The sequence below is a fragment of the Staurois parvus genome, unplaced genomic scaffold (genome assembly GCF_062004578.1).
Source record: "Staurois parvus isolate SC_StPar_1 unplaced genomic scaffold, SC_StPar_1.0 ptg000141l, whole genome shotgun sequence".
NCBI classification, from domain to species: Eukaryota; Metazoa; Chordata; class Amphibia; order Anura; family Ranidae; genus Staurois; species Staurois parvus.
The window spans coordinates 714,076-733,560 of record NW_028317937.1 but is presented as its reverse complement, the minus strand read 5'-3'; the positions used below and the strand labels follow the sequence as shown (position 1 = coordinate 733,560).

At 39.2% G+C, this 19,485-nt stretch overlaps 1 protein-coding gene across 1 annotated transcript in view; it reads right to left on the bottom strand.

The window, feature by feature from the left end:
- Window positions 1-19,485, bottom strand: part of MISP (mitotic spindle positioning) — a 65,820-nt gene that overhangs the window by 14,072 nt on the left and 32,263 nt on the right. Inside the window, exon 4 of the mRNA XM_089673565.1 lies at window positions 1,726-1,764. Coding sequence (XP_089529691.1) covers window positions 1,726-1,764 — 39 coding nt within the window. The remainder of the gene's footprint in view (window positions 1-1,725; window positions 1,765-19,485) is intronic.

Below are 19,485 nucleotides of genomic sequence, written 5' to 3'. Positions count from 1 at the left end.
TAAGGCTCGGCGTGCCGGCTGTGGCACGCGTGCCACGGGTTCGCCATCACTGCTCTAGGCCATTACACTGTAGACACTATATACACTATAGACATCAGAGAAGAGAAGAATGGAGAGACATAATTTAACCAAATCTTGGTGCCACTGGATACAGCCTGAGGCATAAATGGATTGCTTGAGAATTTTTGTTCATGCTATTCAGAGGTAAGAAAGAGAGGGATGCCAAGAGTGTACAACAATGGCACCAGCTGAACCAATGGCTGTTTTCAGCCAATAGTTTCTACAGAGTTACCACTGGCACAATGATTGTCACTAGATCTGCCCAAAATGACCAGACTGGGCAATACTCTTGTCATATTTACTATTTGCTACTTTAACCATGCTTCTGGAACCACTATCACTATTCTGCTGATGGAATAAATAGTCAGTGTATTTATCATTATACTTGTATGGTCAGGCTGCAATAACTGTTTTCCCTGACTTTCTCAAGGCAGCATACACATATGTTTGGCTTTGCCTCACTCTCCCATAGGACCTTATATCAATAAATAAATTGAATTCCCACTCAATTTGTCTTGTTCTCTTTACATCCTTGCTATATTGGACTGTGAAAGCAAGAAGAACAAACCCCTTACCTGTGCTATATGAAAATCCATTTCCCACAGGTTGCCTCACATGTGTAGAGTTCTCTGAGGGTCCATTGGACACTGTGAGGATCTCCTTGTGCTCAGGGAACAGTCCTCAACCCATATGTACTAAATGTCAGTCAAGGCAGCTGGTCAGTAATCTGTTTTAGCCCTCATGCGTTGTGTTTCCAGGTTTCAGGTCAGTGGACTGTTTAACCTATGCTGTTTTTTTAGGTTTTAGGGCAATGGGTTTGTTAGCCCATAAGTTTCAGGTTTTAGATATTGTGGATCATTTCCTGAGGGAAGAAAGAAAGCAGAGACTGTCTATATGTCCACGATTTTCAAAGTGGGACCTACCTTTGGTTTTGGGATATCTATCAGAACCTCCCTTTCATTACAAACAAATTTGAAAGTTATAGAATCTGACTCTTAAGAAAGCTTTCTTGGGCGCAATTACTTCTGGAACCTAAAGCTTTAGGATGCAGAGAATAGTTGGTGACCTTTTTCTGACAAAGTCCTCCTGGTACCTATGGTAAATTTCCTATCAAGAAGTCTCCCAAGATGTTCATTCAAACCAAGAACAGATGTTACCCATGTTCAAGGATGCAGAAATATAAATTTCTGTATATAGAAGAAATACTGTGAACCTACTTGGAAACAATGTCTGAATTTTGACTTTCAGATCAACTATTTATGATTTTCTATTGGAAGAATAAAAGGTAATAAGCCTCTATGAACTTAATTTCAGTTTTCTGTTTTACCAGAAGCTGGTATGGAGAAATTAGTTATTTTGGATCCCAATTCCACTGAAATAGGGAAAATGGAGAACTGGGAGCCCCCTCATGTGTTCATGTGGGGGTACAGAACTGCTGGTATTCTTTATTTTTCAACCTGGAATTTAAGGATGGAATGTTGACATAATTATATCAATTTCTCATCTGCTCAGGCATGTAATGCAATGTTGTAGCTTTTTCTTCATAATTTAACATGAACAATTCCAATATGAAATTACACAATTGCTGATTTTGCAAGTTTATAATAGTAGAGCAGCTGCACAGAAGCACACACATAAACTTTTAGAAATATGAGAGATCATTACCTCTGTGTTGACAGCATCACTTGGTTCAATGCCAGCATACTAAGAGAGATAAATGAATAGCCTGTTAACTTTTCGGGTTATCGTTTTATTTTATGGAACACACTACACTCAGTATTTCAAATTCATTTTTTTTGGAGTTTAAACCCAAACAACCCAATCCATATAATAATATTAAAAACATAAAGCAGTAAAATCCTCCAAAATACTTAATCCATGATCCACTTATCTATTTAGTTAATGAAGCTTTGCTACTTGGGTAGTCAAACTAATATAGCTGGATTGACACTTATTACTGTAAAATATCAATTGTATATAAAAATGGTTGTAAACTTCATGAAATCTGAACAAAGCATATTTAAAGTGTTTTTTTGCCTCTCTCCACTAATGCCTGGTACACATGATGAGAAAATCTGAAAAAGAGTGATCGTTCCTATTTTTTAGCATGCTACTCTCATATCGAATACAAGAGTGCTACTAAGCATACGAAAATTTCTCGTACAATCCAGTATAACTTCCCCTGTGGATAGCAACATACCTGTGTGCAATCAGTAGTGATGTCAACATTTATAATGAAAAAAAAATATTTACAGGGTATATATCTTTATAAGAAGATCTGCAGATTAGAATCAACATTGCGTAGCAATAAGATTATCTTTCCATTATCTTTCCATTATTGCAATTAAAAATATTTCTGTCCTGAAAACAATGTTTTGTTCCAGAACATTTTCATTGTAAGCGAAGATTGTTTTCGTTGCCCTTTATCCTTTCGGGTTGTTTTCATCTCTCCAATCATGCGCGGTCTTGGTCACTCGATTTTTTTATGCAAGAATACTGTACTGATTAAAACGAAAATCGTACAAAAAACATTTTTATGCTTGTCTCTTCGAATAATTTCACATGAACTGTTGTAATTGGCTCTTGAAAGCTGTGTACTAATGAATAGATTATCTAATGAATGCTCCAAATGCATTTTTTTTGTCTGATATTTTCATTGTGTGTACTAGGCATAAATGTAATTTCTGTCTGCTGTCTCATTTCTCTTGAGTCACTTTCCCTGACACCAAGGGAAAAACGGTGATAGGGGAGGGATCTCCAGCACATAGCCTGTGATTGACAGCCTCAGCCCAGGAGGATGTCTCTTCCCTCAATCAGCTCTCAGGCCTTTTGTACAATGTGTAACTGCAGCTACTCACCCCCTGCTTTGTGAGTGTGAAAAATTATTTTTATCTCTGAGTTTTACAAGGATGTATAGAACAAATGGCTTCAAATAAACAGTTACAACTTATGTAGGAGGATTTGTTTCACCTCTGCGTATCACCTGAGGCTGGTCACTTCACTGGGTACAGGCCAGGGTTTGCAACCACTTTCAGCTGGCCACATACCCATAAAGATAGGACAGATTCCTCCATTCCAGGAGGGCTGGCTCTACCACTAGGCAAACTAGGCAGCCGCCTAGGGTGCAATGCTGCTTAGGTTTCAGCCACAGCCAGGGCAGCTGATAAGGCAGTACAGCTGGCCCTGCTCAAACATAAATTATATTTTCCCTGGGCCCCATTAGTTCACATGAGGGGCCCAGGAGGCGAGGAGCAGAGAGGGACTCTTGTTTTAATTTCGAGCACAGGCAGCTGAAGCCGCTCCGCATTTTGCAACGCTGATCAGTGGCGGTCGGATGCGGCTGCTCACAGACTTTCACTGGCGGAGTGATTATTCTTTCCTCCTCTGAGAAGGGCAGAAGGTGAGGATGTAGCCCAGTGGCAGAAAGTGATTCAACAGAGAGATGGCCAAGGACACAGGCAGCAATGGGAACCCAGTGCACAGGCAAGCTAACAATTCCTGTTTTCTGAGGCACAGACAGAGATACAGCCATACGCTGTATAAAGACAGACATATGGCACCTTCTGTACTGTGTGATCATCATCATAATAATGCTTTCTAGGCTCCACACTTACAGCAGCGGACTTGGGACCTGCATGGTGAGTGCCACCGATAGAAGGGAGGGAGATCAGTGAACACCTGTTCAAATTATAGAAGAGGAGAAAGATACGGAAAACTCAGAAGACCAGGAGCAGCTCACAATTGCCAACTAAGGTAGAAATAGCAGAAATGTTCAAAGGACTTGAAAGATCAATAAAACAGGAAATAACAAAAATACATAGAGATCTGGGGCAAATATCGTCAAGGGTAGAAGAGACGGAAGGAAAAGTAAAAAGACATGCCCAAATTATACAGAAATCTGAAAAACAGTTAATAGACATGAGAAGAGAACAAAGGACCCTGCTACTTAAACTGGAAGACCAGGAGAATAGGGAAAGAAGGCGCAATATAAGGATAAGAGGTTTACCAGAGCTTGCTCAAGGGGAAGATCTGAGGGGAACAATAGGGAAAGTGCGGAACAATAAAATGGACAGATCTACAACAGAGTTTATCAAAATGGATGGAGTATATAGAATTGGAAGAATTCAACAGGAAGGTAGACCGAGAGATGTAATTGCTCAATTTCACAATTATCAAGATAAAGAAAAGCTATGGAATAAGATAAAAGGAAGAGTAAAAATTAGATATGGAGAAATAAATTTACAGATCTTTGCTGATCTAGCAGCAGAAACATTAAGAAGGAGACTGCTGAAACCACTATTGGAACATATGAGAGAGCAGAACGTTCGATATAGCTGGGGATTCCCAGCATGTCTAATTGGGTGGAAAAATGGTCGATCAGCAAGACTGAGATTCCCCGAAGACATGAAAGACTTTTATGAGAGACTTGACTTGCAGAAAATAGCTATTCCTGGATGGGAAGAAGAGGAAGGGAGGATGGGAGACATGGATGAATGGGGGTGGCAGATAGCTCGAAGGAGGAATAGAGAATGAAACAATAGGGTGGAAAATGTGGGGGGGAGGGGGGGGGAGAAGGGAGTAGGAAAGGGAGGTGTAAAGTGAGATAAGATTCAAGATACTTAGAGAAATACAAAAAAGATTTATTGAGGTGGTGTTTATACAGGAAACCTATTTAATACAAGAAACAAAGGTGAAATTATACTCTAAGCATTACCCAATATGGTTTTACGTAGACTCTTCAACCAAACGTGCTAAAGATGTGGCAGTAGGGTTCGCAAAGAATATAAGGTTTAAATTGGAAGAAAAAATGGGAGGACCCGGAGGGGAGATGTTTATTTTTAAAGGGGAAATTGCAGGAAGTAGAATGTACATTGGCAAATATATACTGTCCTAATAAAAAACCTGAGGTTTATCTAAAGAATATATTGAGGAAGCTATTAGATTTTAAAAAAGGCAAATTAATTGTGGCAGGAGATTTTAATTGTTGCATGGATCCTCAGATGGATACGACGTCACATATGATAAGAGAGGGTAATAAATACCTGAAAATATTGGGGAAAACAATACAACAATGTCACTTGGTGGACAGTTGGAGAATTAAAAATCTGAAGGATAGAGATTATACATTTTACTCACATGCACATAAGACCTATTCAAGATTGGATTACATAATGCTAGATCAGGGGTAGGCAACCTGCGGCTCTCTAGCTGTTCTGGAACTACATTTCCCATGAGGCATTGCAACATTACAAAACTGACAGTTACAGCTATGACTTGCAGAGGCATGATGGAACTTGTAGTCCTGCAACAGCTGGAGAGCCGCAGGTTGCCTACCCCTGTGCTAGATCATAGACTCATAATAGGAGATTTACTAAAACTGGTTGACTCTTGGGCACCTGTGCATGGTAGCCAATCAGCTTCTAACCTCAGCATGTTCAGTTAAGCTTCAGCAATAAAACCTGGAAGCTGATTGGTTTTTATGCAGAAGTGGACAAGATTCTGAGTCAACCAGGTTTAGTAAATAAACCCCATAGAGTCTTTGGTGAAAGCAAACATAGAAGTTACAACATTATCGGATCATGCACCTGTCACAATGAGATTGATATGGGGAAGAGAACAAAAAAAGACAAATACTTGGAGATTAAATGAGACACTTCTTCAGGATCAGGAGACGGAGCAGATGATTAAAAAAGAAATAGAGCAATATTTTGAAAGAAATGAGAATGGAGAGGTGTCTGTAGCGACAGTGCGGGAAGCCCATAAGGTCTACATTAGAGGAATCTTAATAGCAATTGGGGCGAAAAAAAAAAAGAAAATAAATACACTCCTTAGAGAACTATTTGAATTAGAACAGATACATAAAAAGAAAATAACAAAAGAGATCAAGCAGAATGTAATAGAAAAACGAGAAGAATTAAACAATTTATTGGAGGAAGATAAGAGGAGGGTGTTTAATAAGATGATAAGTGAAAGATATAGGTGGGGAGATAGACCAGGAAAATATTTAGCTCAAAGAAAAAAGAAAGGCAGGAACTACATAGAAAAACTAAGAGATAATAAGGGAGAATTAAGATATACTACTAAAAGTTTGGCAAAAGTATTTAAAGACTATTATAGTTATATAACATCAATCCCCAACGGTCCATAAGAGAAGAAAGAATAAAAAAAGACAGGTATATCTAAAAGAGGCAGGTTTACCGAAATTGAGAGAAGATCAGTTAATATCCCTTGAGAAAGTAATAACAAAAGAAGAAATTCAAAATGCATTGAAGAGTACTATAGCAGGGAAAAGTCCTGGACCAGGTGGGTACAGTGTGAGATATTATAAAAAATTTAAAGATCAATTGATACCTAAATTAAGTTTATACATGAATGCATTGGGAGGGGAGATGGAAATGAGAGAGGAGTCCCTACAAGTTCATATTACAGTGATACCGAAAGAAGGGAAAAATAGTGCACAGTGTTCCAGTTATAGACCGATATCCTTGCTAAATATAGACACTAAACTATATGCAAAAGAGGGGGTAGGGATAATGTATTAAGATCGCTATTCCTTATACAAAAAAGTAAAAGAAAAATTCCCCGTTTTGTTATTGTCTGTAGACGCTGAGAAGGCGTTTGATAGATTAGATTGGGGGTATATGTTGGATACATTGAAAGCTCTGGGGATGGGCCCAAGAATGAGAGTATGGATAAAGAATTTGTATAGTCAACCATCTGCTGCAATAAAGGTTAATGGGGAAATATCAGAGAGCTTTAAGATGTATAACGGGACCCAACAGGGATGCCCATTGTCACCCTTGTTGTTTGTCCTGTCCTTAGAATCCCTCTTAGCAACAATAAGGAATAACATAGATATAAAGGGAATGTGGATAGGAGAGACAGAGCATAAAGTCATGGCTTATGCTGATGATTTGCTGTTTCATGTAGGCAATCCAAGGATAACACTACCCAATTTAATGAAAGCGTTGAAGGAATATGGGGATCTGTCTAATTTAAAAATTAACCCAACTAAAATGGAGATCTTGAATATAAATCTTCCAAGAAGAGAGAAAAAAGCTTTACAAAAGGAATTTTCTTTTTCCTGGAAGGAAAAAGAACTAAAATATTTGGGAATAAATCTAACCGTATCCTCAAAGAATTTATATAAAGCAAATTATATCCCATTATTAAATGAAATTAAGGATGAAGTGAGAAAACTAGGGACGGGTGGTACATCTTGGATAGGACGAATAAACTTGATAAAAATGGTAATAGTCCCAAAAATGTTATATAAATTCCATATGATCCCAATAAAGCTGCCAGGATTGTATTTTAGAATAATGAAAAAAATTATGACAAAGTATATTTGGGGGAATAAAAAACCTAGAATAAGTTACAAAGTTTTAACTAGAGACAAAGAGAATGGGCGATTGGGTGTTCCTGCTTTTAAAAGATATTACAATTCAGTATTGTTATCACAAATTTTTGATTGGACACATAATGCACAAGGGAAAAGTTGGATAGATATAGAAAATACATTAAGTAAAACACATCTTAGTAGGATAATATGGTTACCACCTCTTTGTCATGGAATGATAGATAGCACAAGTACATTTGCACAAAATGTTTTGAAAATTTGGGACACAATGCACAAGCAAATGGGATGAGAATTCAATTCAATGTTGATGCTTATTGTAAACACAGATTTTTTTCCCAACGGGGAATGAAAATATTGCAGAGAAATGGATAAAAAAGGGAGATGCACAATTAAGAGATATAATGAAAGGTGAGGAAATTTGTCCCTTAGAGGAAATTAAAAGGAAGACTGACCTGTTTACTAAAGTGGATGAGTGGCGGTACTGTCAACTGAAACATTTTATAGAAAAACTCCCTAGGCCCTTAAGGAAAAAATAAAAGTGGAACCCATTTGAACATTTATTTAGTACACGGGATGATGGGAAACATGGAACTTCAAAAATATATAAAATTTTTACGAGGCTGACAACAAACACGATCCCTGCTTATATGGAGAAATGGGAAAGGTAATTAGGATTTATGATAGAGGAGGATAAGAAAATAAAGATTTATAAGTTAACACACGGAAATGTAAATATGAAAAATGTAGAGATGAATTATAAATGTTTAGCGAGGTGGTACATGACACTAAATATAGTTCACAAACAAAATAGGGACAATTCACCTTTATGTTGGTGGGGATGTGGGGAACTGGGCACAGTGGTACATATTTGGTAGGTGTGTTATAAAATTCAGGAATACTGGGAGGAAATAATACATCAGGTACAGGAAGTAATGAGGATAAAAATACCAAAGGACCCAGGGACATGTCTCTTACATAGAACAGAGCTAACGGTTAAAAAATACAAACATTTCAGGTTATTGCATTATATTAACGCAGCAAAAAGTTTGATCCCCAAATTTTGGAGGGAACAAGAAGCACCAAAAACATCAGATTGGATAAGAAAGGTGGATCAGATATATAGACTGGAGGAACTATACCATATATATGAGGATAAAATAGAATGCTTTTGTGAGAAATGGAAAAAATGGGAGGAGTTTAAGAAGCTTAAGTTAATGGAAAATATTTAGGAAATAGAAGTGGAAGAAAGCCCTAGGACTCCCAAAGAGAGGGGAGAGATGCAGAGTGGAGGGGGAGGGATGGTGGGGGTGGGGGGAGGGAAGGGGATATAGTGATTGGGGTAGGGTGGGGGGAATTGGGAAGTATTGTATTTTTTGATGATAACAGTTTAATAAGACTTTTCTCTCAGACTTTTACTGATGAAATGGATGAAATGTAAAAATTCAATAAAATAATAATAAAAAAAATAAATTACATTTATGTCCTTTTTTCTCACACAAATAGAGCTTTCTTTCAGTGGTATTTGATCACCTGTGCGCTTTTTATTTTTCGCGCTATAAACAAAAATAGCCAGAAAAGTTTGAAAAAATGATATTTTTTACTTTTGGCTATAAAAAATATATAGAAATTCAAAGTTATTCGTACATTTAGGCCAAAATGTATTCTGCTGCATGTCTTTGGTAAAAAAAATCCCAAGAAGTGTATATTGATTGCTTTGTGGGAAAGTTATAGCATCTGCAAACTATGGTATAGATACTGCAATTTACGCCATTTTTTGCTATACAGCACTATAGCGAAATTTAAAAAAAAAAAAAAATCCCCGATATTTTCTAATTTCTGGCAAAAAATATCCAAAAAACTCAAATTTCACAATTTCAACTAGATATCTCCTCTGCCCTTACATTATCTAATCTCACCAAGATCAGTGTGACCAGATGCTTTCCCAATTTACCAATGGCGCTGTTTATGTCCTGCGAAACTGAAGTGATGAAATGCTCGTAGCTTCCAATTTCTAAGACTATAGAGATGATTGGCACCATTCCAGCCTCCAATCAGCTCTATGGTCAGCTAGCAGAAACACCGGCTGTGTTCTCAGGTTCCCGAGAAGGCTGTGGAAGGCAGTGGGGGAGGGGGGGGCAACTTCACCCACTGCTCGTTAAAGCAATCCTACAGCTAATTAGCCACTAGGACTGCTTTTACCTGAAAGCCAATCACCTTCTCACCAAGCTGCTTGGCGATACTTTGGTAGCCCAGTCCAGCCTTGTGTAGGTCTACAATCTTGTCCCTGACATCCTTGGACAGCTCTTTGGTCTTTGCCATGGTGGAGAGGTTGGAATCTGATTGTTTGATTGCTGCTGTGGACAGGTGTCTTTTATACAGGTAAGAAAATGATTAGCAGCACTCCCTTTAAGAGACTGATTCTAATATCAGCTTGTTAACTATATGAGAGACACCTGGCAGCCAGAAATCCTGCTGAATGATAGGGGATCAAATACTTATTTCCCTCATGAACATGCAAATCAGTGCATAATTTGTTAGAAATGCATTTCTTTTGAATTTTTTGTTGCTATTCTGTCTCTCAGTGTTACAATACACCTACCATTCGATTTTTAGACTGATAATTTCTTTGTGAGTGGGCAAACATTCCAAATCAGCAGGGGATCAAATACTTATTTCCTCCACTGTACCACCCTGCATCCACCCACTTCTAATGGTGGGTACACATGAAATGTGCCAAAAAATATTATAAAATATATATGTCGAAGCATAGGGGCCATCAAACCACTGGCCACCCCAGGCCCCTATGCTTCGGCTTATATGCTTTTTTTAACTGCGGATGAAAAATCTTATCCAACAGCACTGCCCACACTAACTTATATTCTAAGAGCAAATTCCTGTTGCTGTCAGAATAAATAGGTCAGTGCTGCAGCTGAATGGCATTCCTGCAAAGAAACCAGCACTGGTTAACAATAAAACAGTAACATTTTAACAGTAGAACAGTAACAATAATGACAACAACAAAAAAAACTATAACTATTTTTGGTTTTTAAAATTTTTAACTTTTTGGGGGATTTGCACTTTTTATTTTTTTATTTTTTTTTAAACTTTAACTATTTAAAATAGATTGTATGTTTTCTCCAAATGTGATAGCCAGTTTCCTGACTACCTAAAATCTTTCGAGACCCTGTGAAAATATGTGCCCTGAACTGTGCTGTGCTGTACCCCTAATACTCCACTAGTGTAAGGTAGCGATGGAAGCAGTCCTTGAGGCAGAGACCAGGTTGGCCAGGACAGGAGGGACAATAAAATAAGTGGTGTCACGCCTAATTCCATGTCTGCTACAGACACATCTTTTTTGGGGTGTCCTTTGTGTTGGGGTACCAGGAATGACATCGGGAAAATGCCTCTCATGTAGCCGATAACTGCATCTGGGTTGGGGGTTTGGGCCACAGCACCTTCTGGATACAAAAGGACCGTGATGATCTCTTCCTGGAATTTTAGGAAGGATCCACTTTGTCCAGTTGCTTTGTAAAGCACAAAAGCATTATATAGAGTCAATTGAAATAAATAAAAAGACACTTTTTTTGTACCAGTGTCTGGCTTTTCAGGAAACTAAGTACGGCTTCATCATCTGGTCTTTGAAGTCCACCTCTCCCATGTTAAGGTTATAGTTGTGGACACAGATGGGCTTCTCAACAACACCAGCTGCAGTGGCAATTTCGATGGTTGTGTCTGCGTGAATGGAAGACAGGACGAAAACATCCCGTTTGTCCTTCCACTTCACTGCAAGCAATTCCTCATTTCTTAAGCAGGCTTTTTTCCCCTTTCTAAGAAGGGTATTTACAAGTCGTTGGAGGAAGCCCAGGCGATTAGGTCGCATGGTGCCACATGCGCCAATTCCAAGATTGTACAAATGTCTAATTATTGGCTTGCTTGAATAAAAATTGTCCACGTGTAAGTGGTACCCCATATGGAGAAAGGATGACACCAAGTCCCAAACAATCTTGCCACTGCTCCCCATGTAGTCTGGGCATCCGGGGGGCTCCACGTGACTATCATTTCCCTCGTAAATCCAAAACTTATATGTATAGCCTGTTGCCCTCTCACAGGTCTTATACATCTTTTTCCCATGTCTGACATGCTGGGGAGAAATTGTTTGAATGCAAGGCAGCTAGAAAAATTAATGAGAGACTCATCAACGCAGATGTTTTGCTGGGGAGTATAGACATCTGCAAATTTTTGGTTAAGGTAATTTACGAGGGGCCAGATTTTGTGGAGCCGGTCAAATGCAGGGTCACCCAAGGACGACAGAGTGTGTTGTCATTGAAATGCATAAAACGCATTATACTCATATGTATGCCTGGCCATGGCAGCAGAGAACACAGGCATATGATGAATTGGTTCTGTGGACAAATGCAACCGCAATTAATTTTTTTTAGTGATACCCATGGTGAGGTTTAGGCACAAAAAAACTTTAAATTCGGAAACCGCAATGGGTTTCCATACGAATGGTCTGGCAAGGTTTGAATTTGGGTTGGCGGCGATAAACTGTTGTGCAGATAAATTGATTTGATCCACAATCAATGCATACAGATCTTCTGTGAAAAACAGCTCCAAAAAATCAAAGGGAGTATTTAAATTTGCTGTTTCCACCTGAATTCTGGGCTGGGCAGTGAATGGGGGAAGTACGGGTTCTGCAGAATTTGTGGGCTGCCAATTTGGATTTGCAAGCACATCCGGAAGGATACTAGGGACTTTACGGGCCTGTGTGCGAATTCTTGGTGGCTGCGGGACAATACTCGTGCTCGCCACCGCACCAGCTTGTACTGCATTTATGCAACTCGCCATGTCACCAAGTGATACTGCACTGTTGGTATGTAAAAGTCCAGTATGTACTAGGCCGTTGGTGCTCGACCAGTACACCAACAGGTAGAGCGGCACTAGTACTGGCACTCTGCTGCATATGAGAGTCATCAAGCGTTTGTTACATCTCAGTAACCTGGGAACGGGGTCTGGTATGCCTGATCTTAGCAGGGACCTCTTCTCTATCGTCTGAGCTATCTTTCAGGGTTCCGCTGCTGTCTACAGGTTCATATTCTGAGGCTGATTGTGTCAGGGTGTCTTCCCCTTCACTCTCATCTGACATTCTCAGAATCCCGTAGGCCTCTTCACTAGAGTACCTTTCATTGGACATTTTGACCACTAAATTTATATGTACCTCGTGCAACTCATGGGAAAAAGAGCACCTGGGTGTCAGGGACTGCTTGAACCAGTACAAAAAAAATTACCTGCAAGTGCTAACAGAGATCAGGCCTAATTCTGTGAACACTGCGGTTTTGTGTGCAATGTATCAAGTGACAGTGACCTACTGACACTGCATTTGCTGGGGGAAAAGGGGGGGGGTAAGCGTAGGGGCTAAACGAAGGTGCTGGCAGGTGCCAGGGCTGATCCTGCTAACACTGCATTTTTGAGGACACTATATTAATGTGAACGTTGGTATAGTGCTGATCTAATCAAAGATATTGATCCGTTCAGACACTATACTAGCAATGGAGGTTTATTGTGTATGTGAGTGTGTTCCTGGCAATTAAATCTGATTACTGGTGTACTGGTGGGCAATCTGACGCTAACTAACTCTAACGCTATCTGAAGTCGCCGATGACACTAATACAGTGATCAGTAAAAAATGTGTACACTGTACTAATGACACTAGTGACAGGGAAGTGAATGGGTTAACTGGGAAGGCGATCAAGGGGTTAAATGTGTCCTAAAGTGTTCTAAATGTGTAAGTGTGCTGTTTTACTCACTGTGTGTCTTGATTCTTCTCTCTCTAGGATGGAATGTACCCAGAGAGAGAAGATGTCATCACTTCCTGTACCTGTGTAACTGTAAACACGGGTACAGGAAGATCCCTGATAGGACAGGGATCGATCATTCGACTTAGGCCGACCATCACTGGCCTAAATTAGATGATTGATCCCTCGGGGATCAAATCACAGCACCCCCCGACCCACGAAAACCGTGGGAACATAAATCACGTATATATACATGATTTTGTGCACCTGTGCTGCCCTGTAGTAGTATTTCTACTATAGGGCAGCGCGGAAGTGGTTAAAATATGGCAGATTAGTGCCAACAGGGCCACCCACTGATCAAATTTTGGATGACAAACCAGGAACCAGGCAAAATTGATCAGGCAAATTCGCAAAGTGTATAGCTAGCTTTAGTAAATACAAATCCATGCTGATCAGTCATTCCAAGCTCCCGCGGCCTGTTCCACTTAGGACCATGGTCTTTCTTTCCAGTATCCTTAAGCTGGTCATACATCAAGAGAACTTTTGCTTTCAGAACATTTGTTCAATCTTTTAATAGTTAACGGGGATAAATCTACAATTATTTTAGACTATACTGACTAGAAAAATTGAAGGTGAAGGATGGAATTCTTTTTTGTTTCTTATCAGAATGAACGAATAGAGATGAGTTCACTGTTCAGTCCGAACTCAGGTTCATCTAATTGCCTGAACATTTACCCACTTAGTGGTAGCCGAATGTCATATATGGTAGCGTTTTTTTCTATCACTACAATATGCTTACACGGTTAACCCCTTCCTGCCCAGTGTCATTAGTACAGTGTCAGTTCTTTTTTTTAGCACTGATCACTGTAGTGTCATTGGGATGTCAGTGGCAGTTAGTCAGTTCCCACCCAGTGGCAGAATGTCTGCCGCAGTCCCGCTATAAGTCACTGATTGCCACCATTACTAGTATTAAAAAAATTAAAATTCCAGTATATATACCGCCATTTGTAGACGCTATAACTTTCACGTAAACCAATTAATTTACATGTATTGGGATTTTGTTTTTAGCAAAGACATGTAGCAGATACATTTTGGCCTAAATTTATAAAGAAATTAGTTTTTTAAAATTTTTTTACTGGACATGTTTTATAGCAAAAGGTAAAAAATATTGTTGTTTTTTTCAAAATTGTCAGTTTTTTTTATTTATAGCGCAAAAAATAAAAACCACACAGGTGATCAAATACCACCGAAAGAAAGCTCTATTTGTGGGGAAAAAAGTACATAAATTTAATTTATGTACAGTGTTGCATGACCTCGCAAATGTGAGTTAAAATAACACAGCACCTTATCGCAAAAAATGGCCCGGTCAGGAAGAGGGGGTAAATCCTCTGGAGGGCAAGTGGTTAAAGTGGTATTAACTACTTGCTGACGGTATAGTGGCAGAGTGGCCTCTCTGTGCTGGATCACGTACCTAGTATGTGATCTGTGTGCTCAGGCATGGGGTACGGAGGCGCCTGGTGTCCTGGCTGTGATTCGTCACAGCACATGCTGATCACCTAGTCCCGGCCAATGGTTAACCGCTGGCACCTGGTGATCAGCTCTGAGCTTCACCAAACACAGTTCTGTGAATGTAAACAACACAAAGCTGTGTTCAGTGACAGGGGATGTCATTGTTTGATCATTCCCTGCTAAGCAATTATATCCCCAGTAAAAGCAGCACACAGTACACACAAACACTTGTTAGGCACCCATTTAACCCCTTGATTGCCCTAGATGTTAACCCCTTCTTGCCCAGTGTTATTAGTACAGTCACAGTGCATATTATTAGCACTGATCACTGCATTAATGGCACTGGTTTTGTCACCGGTAGTTATTCAGTTCCCTCCAGCGTCAATTATTGTCAGATTGCCTGCCTCACTATTGCAGTCCTGTTATAAGTCCTGATCACTGCCTTTACTAGTATAAAAATAAATAAATAAAAATTACAGTCTATATACCATAGTTTGTAGATGCTATAACTTTCACACAAACCAACCAATATACACTTACTGGGATTTTTTTTTACCAAAGACATGTAGCAGAATACATTTTGGCTTAAATTTATGAAGAAATTATATTTTTAGAAAATGTTTTATGGGATTTGTTTTATAGCAGAAAGTAAACAAATATTGTTTTGTTTTTCACAATTGTCTGTCTTTTTTTGTTTATATAATGAAAAATAAAAAAAACCCAGAGGTGATCAAATACCACCAAAATAAAGCTCTATTTGTGTGAAAAAAGAAAAATGTTATACATTTTGTTTAGTTACAGCATTACATGACCATGCAATTGTCAGGTAAAGTAGTGCAGTGCCATGCAGCAAAAAATGGCCTTGTCATGAAGGGGGTAAAATCTTCCGGAGATCATATAGTTAAAGGACAAGTTCACCCTTGGTGACATGATACACCCATATTATTGTGTAATATGTTTTTACCTGCCTGCACACCTCCGATCCCCTGCTGTGACAGAGTTCTGTGAAAGAATATACTAAAACTACAGTCTATAATGGTTGAACTAGATCGACCTTTGTCTTTTTTCAGCCAGACTAACTATGTAACTATGTACAGTCGGCTGCCACGGCTGAGAGCTTGTAGTTCTCAATGAACTGCAAGGGCTCTGGTGAGCACTCTCATATTTCATTGATCCTCCTGTCTGGCCGTATGGGAGGTATGAGCAGGCAGCTACTCTGAAAGTCTGCAGGAGCCTGGCATTGCACTTGCAATCTGCAGATCGTGGGTGAAATGCTCTGCAGGCTCCAGAAAAAAAAAAGAATGCACATTTTTTTCTACCTGCAAAAATATGTGCATTTATCATTTTCTTAAAAAGGTGAACTTTGTCTTTAAACGCAATAGCAAAAATGTATTGTTTTGCAGCTTATCAATTTTGGTGGCTGCATTTGTTTACTTTTTATACGTTTTTTTTTCCTTTATTTTCACCTGGCGATCCAGTTAGTTAAGCAGCTTATAGATGAGTAGTTTTTTTTCCATTCAACCAGTGGGTTGAACAAAAAATTTTTTAATTCCCCCATGCACACCTTTGATGTAGATGAGCCTTTGTATGTTGGCAGAAGGGAGACTTCCCCACAGTCAGAATTAACTGATTTTTCCAAGCCCATAGACTTTATTTTACACGTTAGCCTTGTGTAGGGAACTGTGTCAAATGCTTTTGCAAAATTCAAGTATATTATATCTACAGGCACTCCTTAAGGTTTTGCTCACCTCCTCATAAAAAGAAATCAGATTTGTTTGACAACTCTCTTTCACGAATCCATGCTGATAAATGAGATAGTAAAACATACCTGATAGGTGCTCTAATTACTCTCCACTCTATCCAAAATGAAAACATTTTTTGCCTTTAGTTATATTAAAGCTGGAAGCTGTCATTTGCTGAAAGCAGTTGTTTGGAGCAATCGCCAAGTTGGCGGGTACCATTTATTATTATATTATTATTATTATACAGTATTTATAAAGCGCCAATAGTTCGCTCAGCGCTGTACATTACAAAGGGGGACAGAACATGTGACAGAACAATACCAATACAATGCAAAACATGAGGGGATCGAGGGCCCTGCTCTTTCGAGCTTACAATCTAGGAATATTATGACACAGATCTGCACCTCTGGACAATCTGATGGACAATAGTGATGGGTTTTATGTTTGAGTCGATCGTAAGTTCGACTCAAACATTGGCTGTTTGTGTGTTTGCTGAACACATGAACGGTAAGGGCATTCAGCGGATAGTTCGCCCGCTGCTCCCCACAATGCTCTGTGCTCTGACAGTGCATTGTGAGTGGCCAAAGCAAAGCATTGCTTTGGCCAATCACAGCGCATGATCACATCACAAGGGAGTGGGGTGACATCACAAGGGGGTGGGCGAGCATCGTGATTGATGTTAGATCTACTTCAGGGGACATTTTTTACATTTTTGTTTTTGTCAGATCGTCTCCTGTCATTTTTACACTACACTTTTTTTTATGAATGGGTAGCGGTACCATGTACCACATACTCATTCATCTGGGGGGGCAAGATCTTGGAAAGGGGGCTTCCAGATTCTGAAAAACCCCCTGCCCGCAGACCCCTACAACCTTGGCCGGGTAGAGGAGGCCCTGAAAAGGCTGGAAGAGGCCCTTGTCCCCATCAACATGGGGACAAGGTGCTTTGAAGGGGGAGCCCCCCTTGCCCCAAAGCAAGGAAATGTGGCCTGGTATGGTCCAAGGGAGGCACTCACTCGTCCCCCCCCTTTCTTGATCTGCCGTGCTACATGCTCGAATAAGGGTCTGCTATGGATTTGTTTGGGAGGTACCATTTTCTTTTAAAACTTTGGTGTGGGGGTTCCCCTCAAAATCCATACCAGACCTGGAGGGCTTGGTATGGATGGGAGGGGGGACCCCATGCCGTTTTAAAAAAAAATGTTTTAATTGTTCGGCAATGCAGACAATTCCTTTGATGTTCAGCTTTCAGCGAGGAACCCTGCTGACAGCTCAAACATTAAAGAATGTTTCGCTACTAAAATTACTTAATAGCATAACTCACACAGTATATTAGTAGCTGAGCAGTATCTTACCACATACTCAGAAGCGGTAAGATACCGCTTAGTAAATTGTCCTTGTTTGAAGTTCGCAGTCAAACTTTCGGTGGTTCGAATGTTTGACCGTAAAACCGAACAGGGGGGTGTTCGGCCCATCACTAATTGACAATGGATTTACATTGTGGGACTTTTTTTGTTTTAATTTTTTTTTAATAAGGGCTTGTCAGAAAGCGGTGTATATATTTACAAAATTTTTTTTTTACTATACACTCCTTATTAATTTGAAGGCAATGGTCGGTATCTGGGAGCCCATTATTTTAAAGGAGTCTTCCTGATTCCATTAAGCCATTCGTCTGCTCACTCCTCCCCCTTTTCCCACCAGGGTTGTGGAGAAGAGACCCTTATCCTTATTAACATAAGTACCCCTTCACCCCCATGTTGAGAGTAGATGGTCTGGTATAATTCAGTGGTCTAAAAATGGCCACTGATTTCTAAAATGTGTCTCTTATTGACTTCAAAGGGGTTCAGATTCAACACCCAAACATCAGTACAGTTCAGCAAATCTGATTTAGACTGAACCAATGTATGTACTACTATGAACAAAATTCTGTTATTGTGCATGGAAAAGTTTCATCTGGAACTAGAATTGATAGATGGAGAGATACATAATGAATATATAGTGTGTACATATAAATATACTTCTAAATATGAAATGTACCACACAGAGAAAATCAAAAACCGTTTGTCACAGCATCGGTGCTCAATTAGAGGTAGACCACCAGGATTACCTGTATCCAAATGTTTTATGGAACACAACCAAAAAACACAGATCTCAGGTTTGCAATTTTGGAGGAAATCCCCAGAGATGGGAGAGGTGGGAATAAAATTTGGGGATTAACAGGTTAAACACATTGTATCTGCATGGTTTAAACAGGGAATATTGTGATATTTGGTATGTTTATTTTGTATATATCCATTATGTATACTTTTTTTTCTAAATAGTTTTCAGTATATTTCAGCTATTTGATCTTTTTTGGATGACAGAAAGGAATTGGAACTATTATTTACTAAGGAATGATGGACAACCATTAATGTATTACAATGTTGTGTTTTTCTGTATGTGTTTGATATTTGAGGGTCAAAACTTGCTTTTTGTTTGGATATTCTTTCCTTAATTGATACATTCACAATGATCGATGTTTGGCTTGTGCAATTAGTGATATGGGATACACATGTGAAGCACCTTCTCTTGTATCTATTTGAATGGCTCTCAGTAGTTTGCACAGGTTGAGGAAGAGCATGGCATTGCTTGAAACTGTACAGTTGCTTGGCTTTATCCTTTTTGTATGTATGCATGCACATGGACTTTTTAAGTAAGGATTTTTGCCTCAAGAGGATATCTCATTCCTTTTCTTAATGTATATTAGTGGAAATATAGGAGCTCCCTATCTATGAGATTAATCAGTTGTATTTATTTAAAAGATTTGGAAGCTGACAGAAGTGACTTGCACAGTATATATATATATGTTATCCCCATTATGGAAGGGTGATATATGCCATTATTTCCCAGTTCCAGGGGAATTTCTATCTGCATGTCAACAGTGTGGTGTATGATTAGCATTCACTATAACTATTGATTTCATATTTAGTATAGCACAAAATAGTTATCAGTTAAACATTGTTTTATGTTTGTTTTTTGTAACC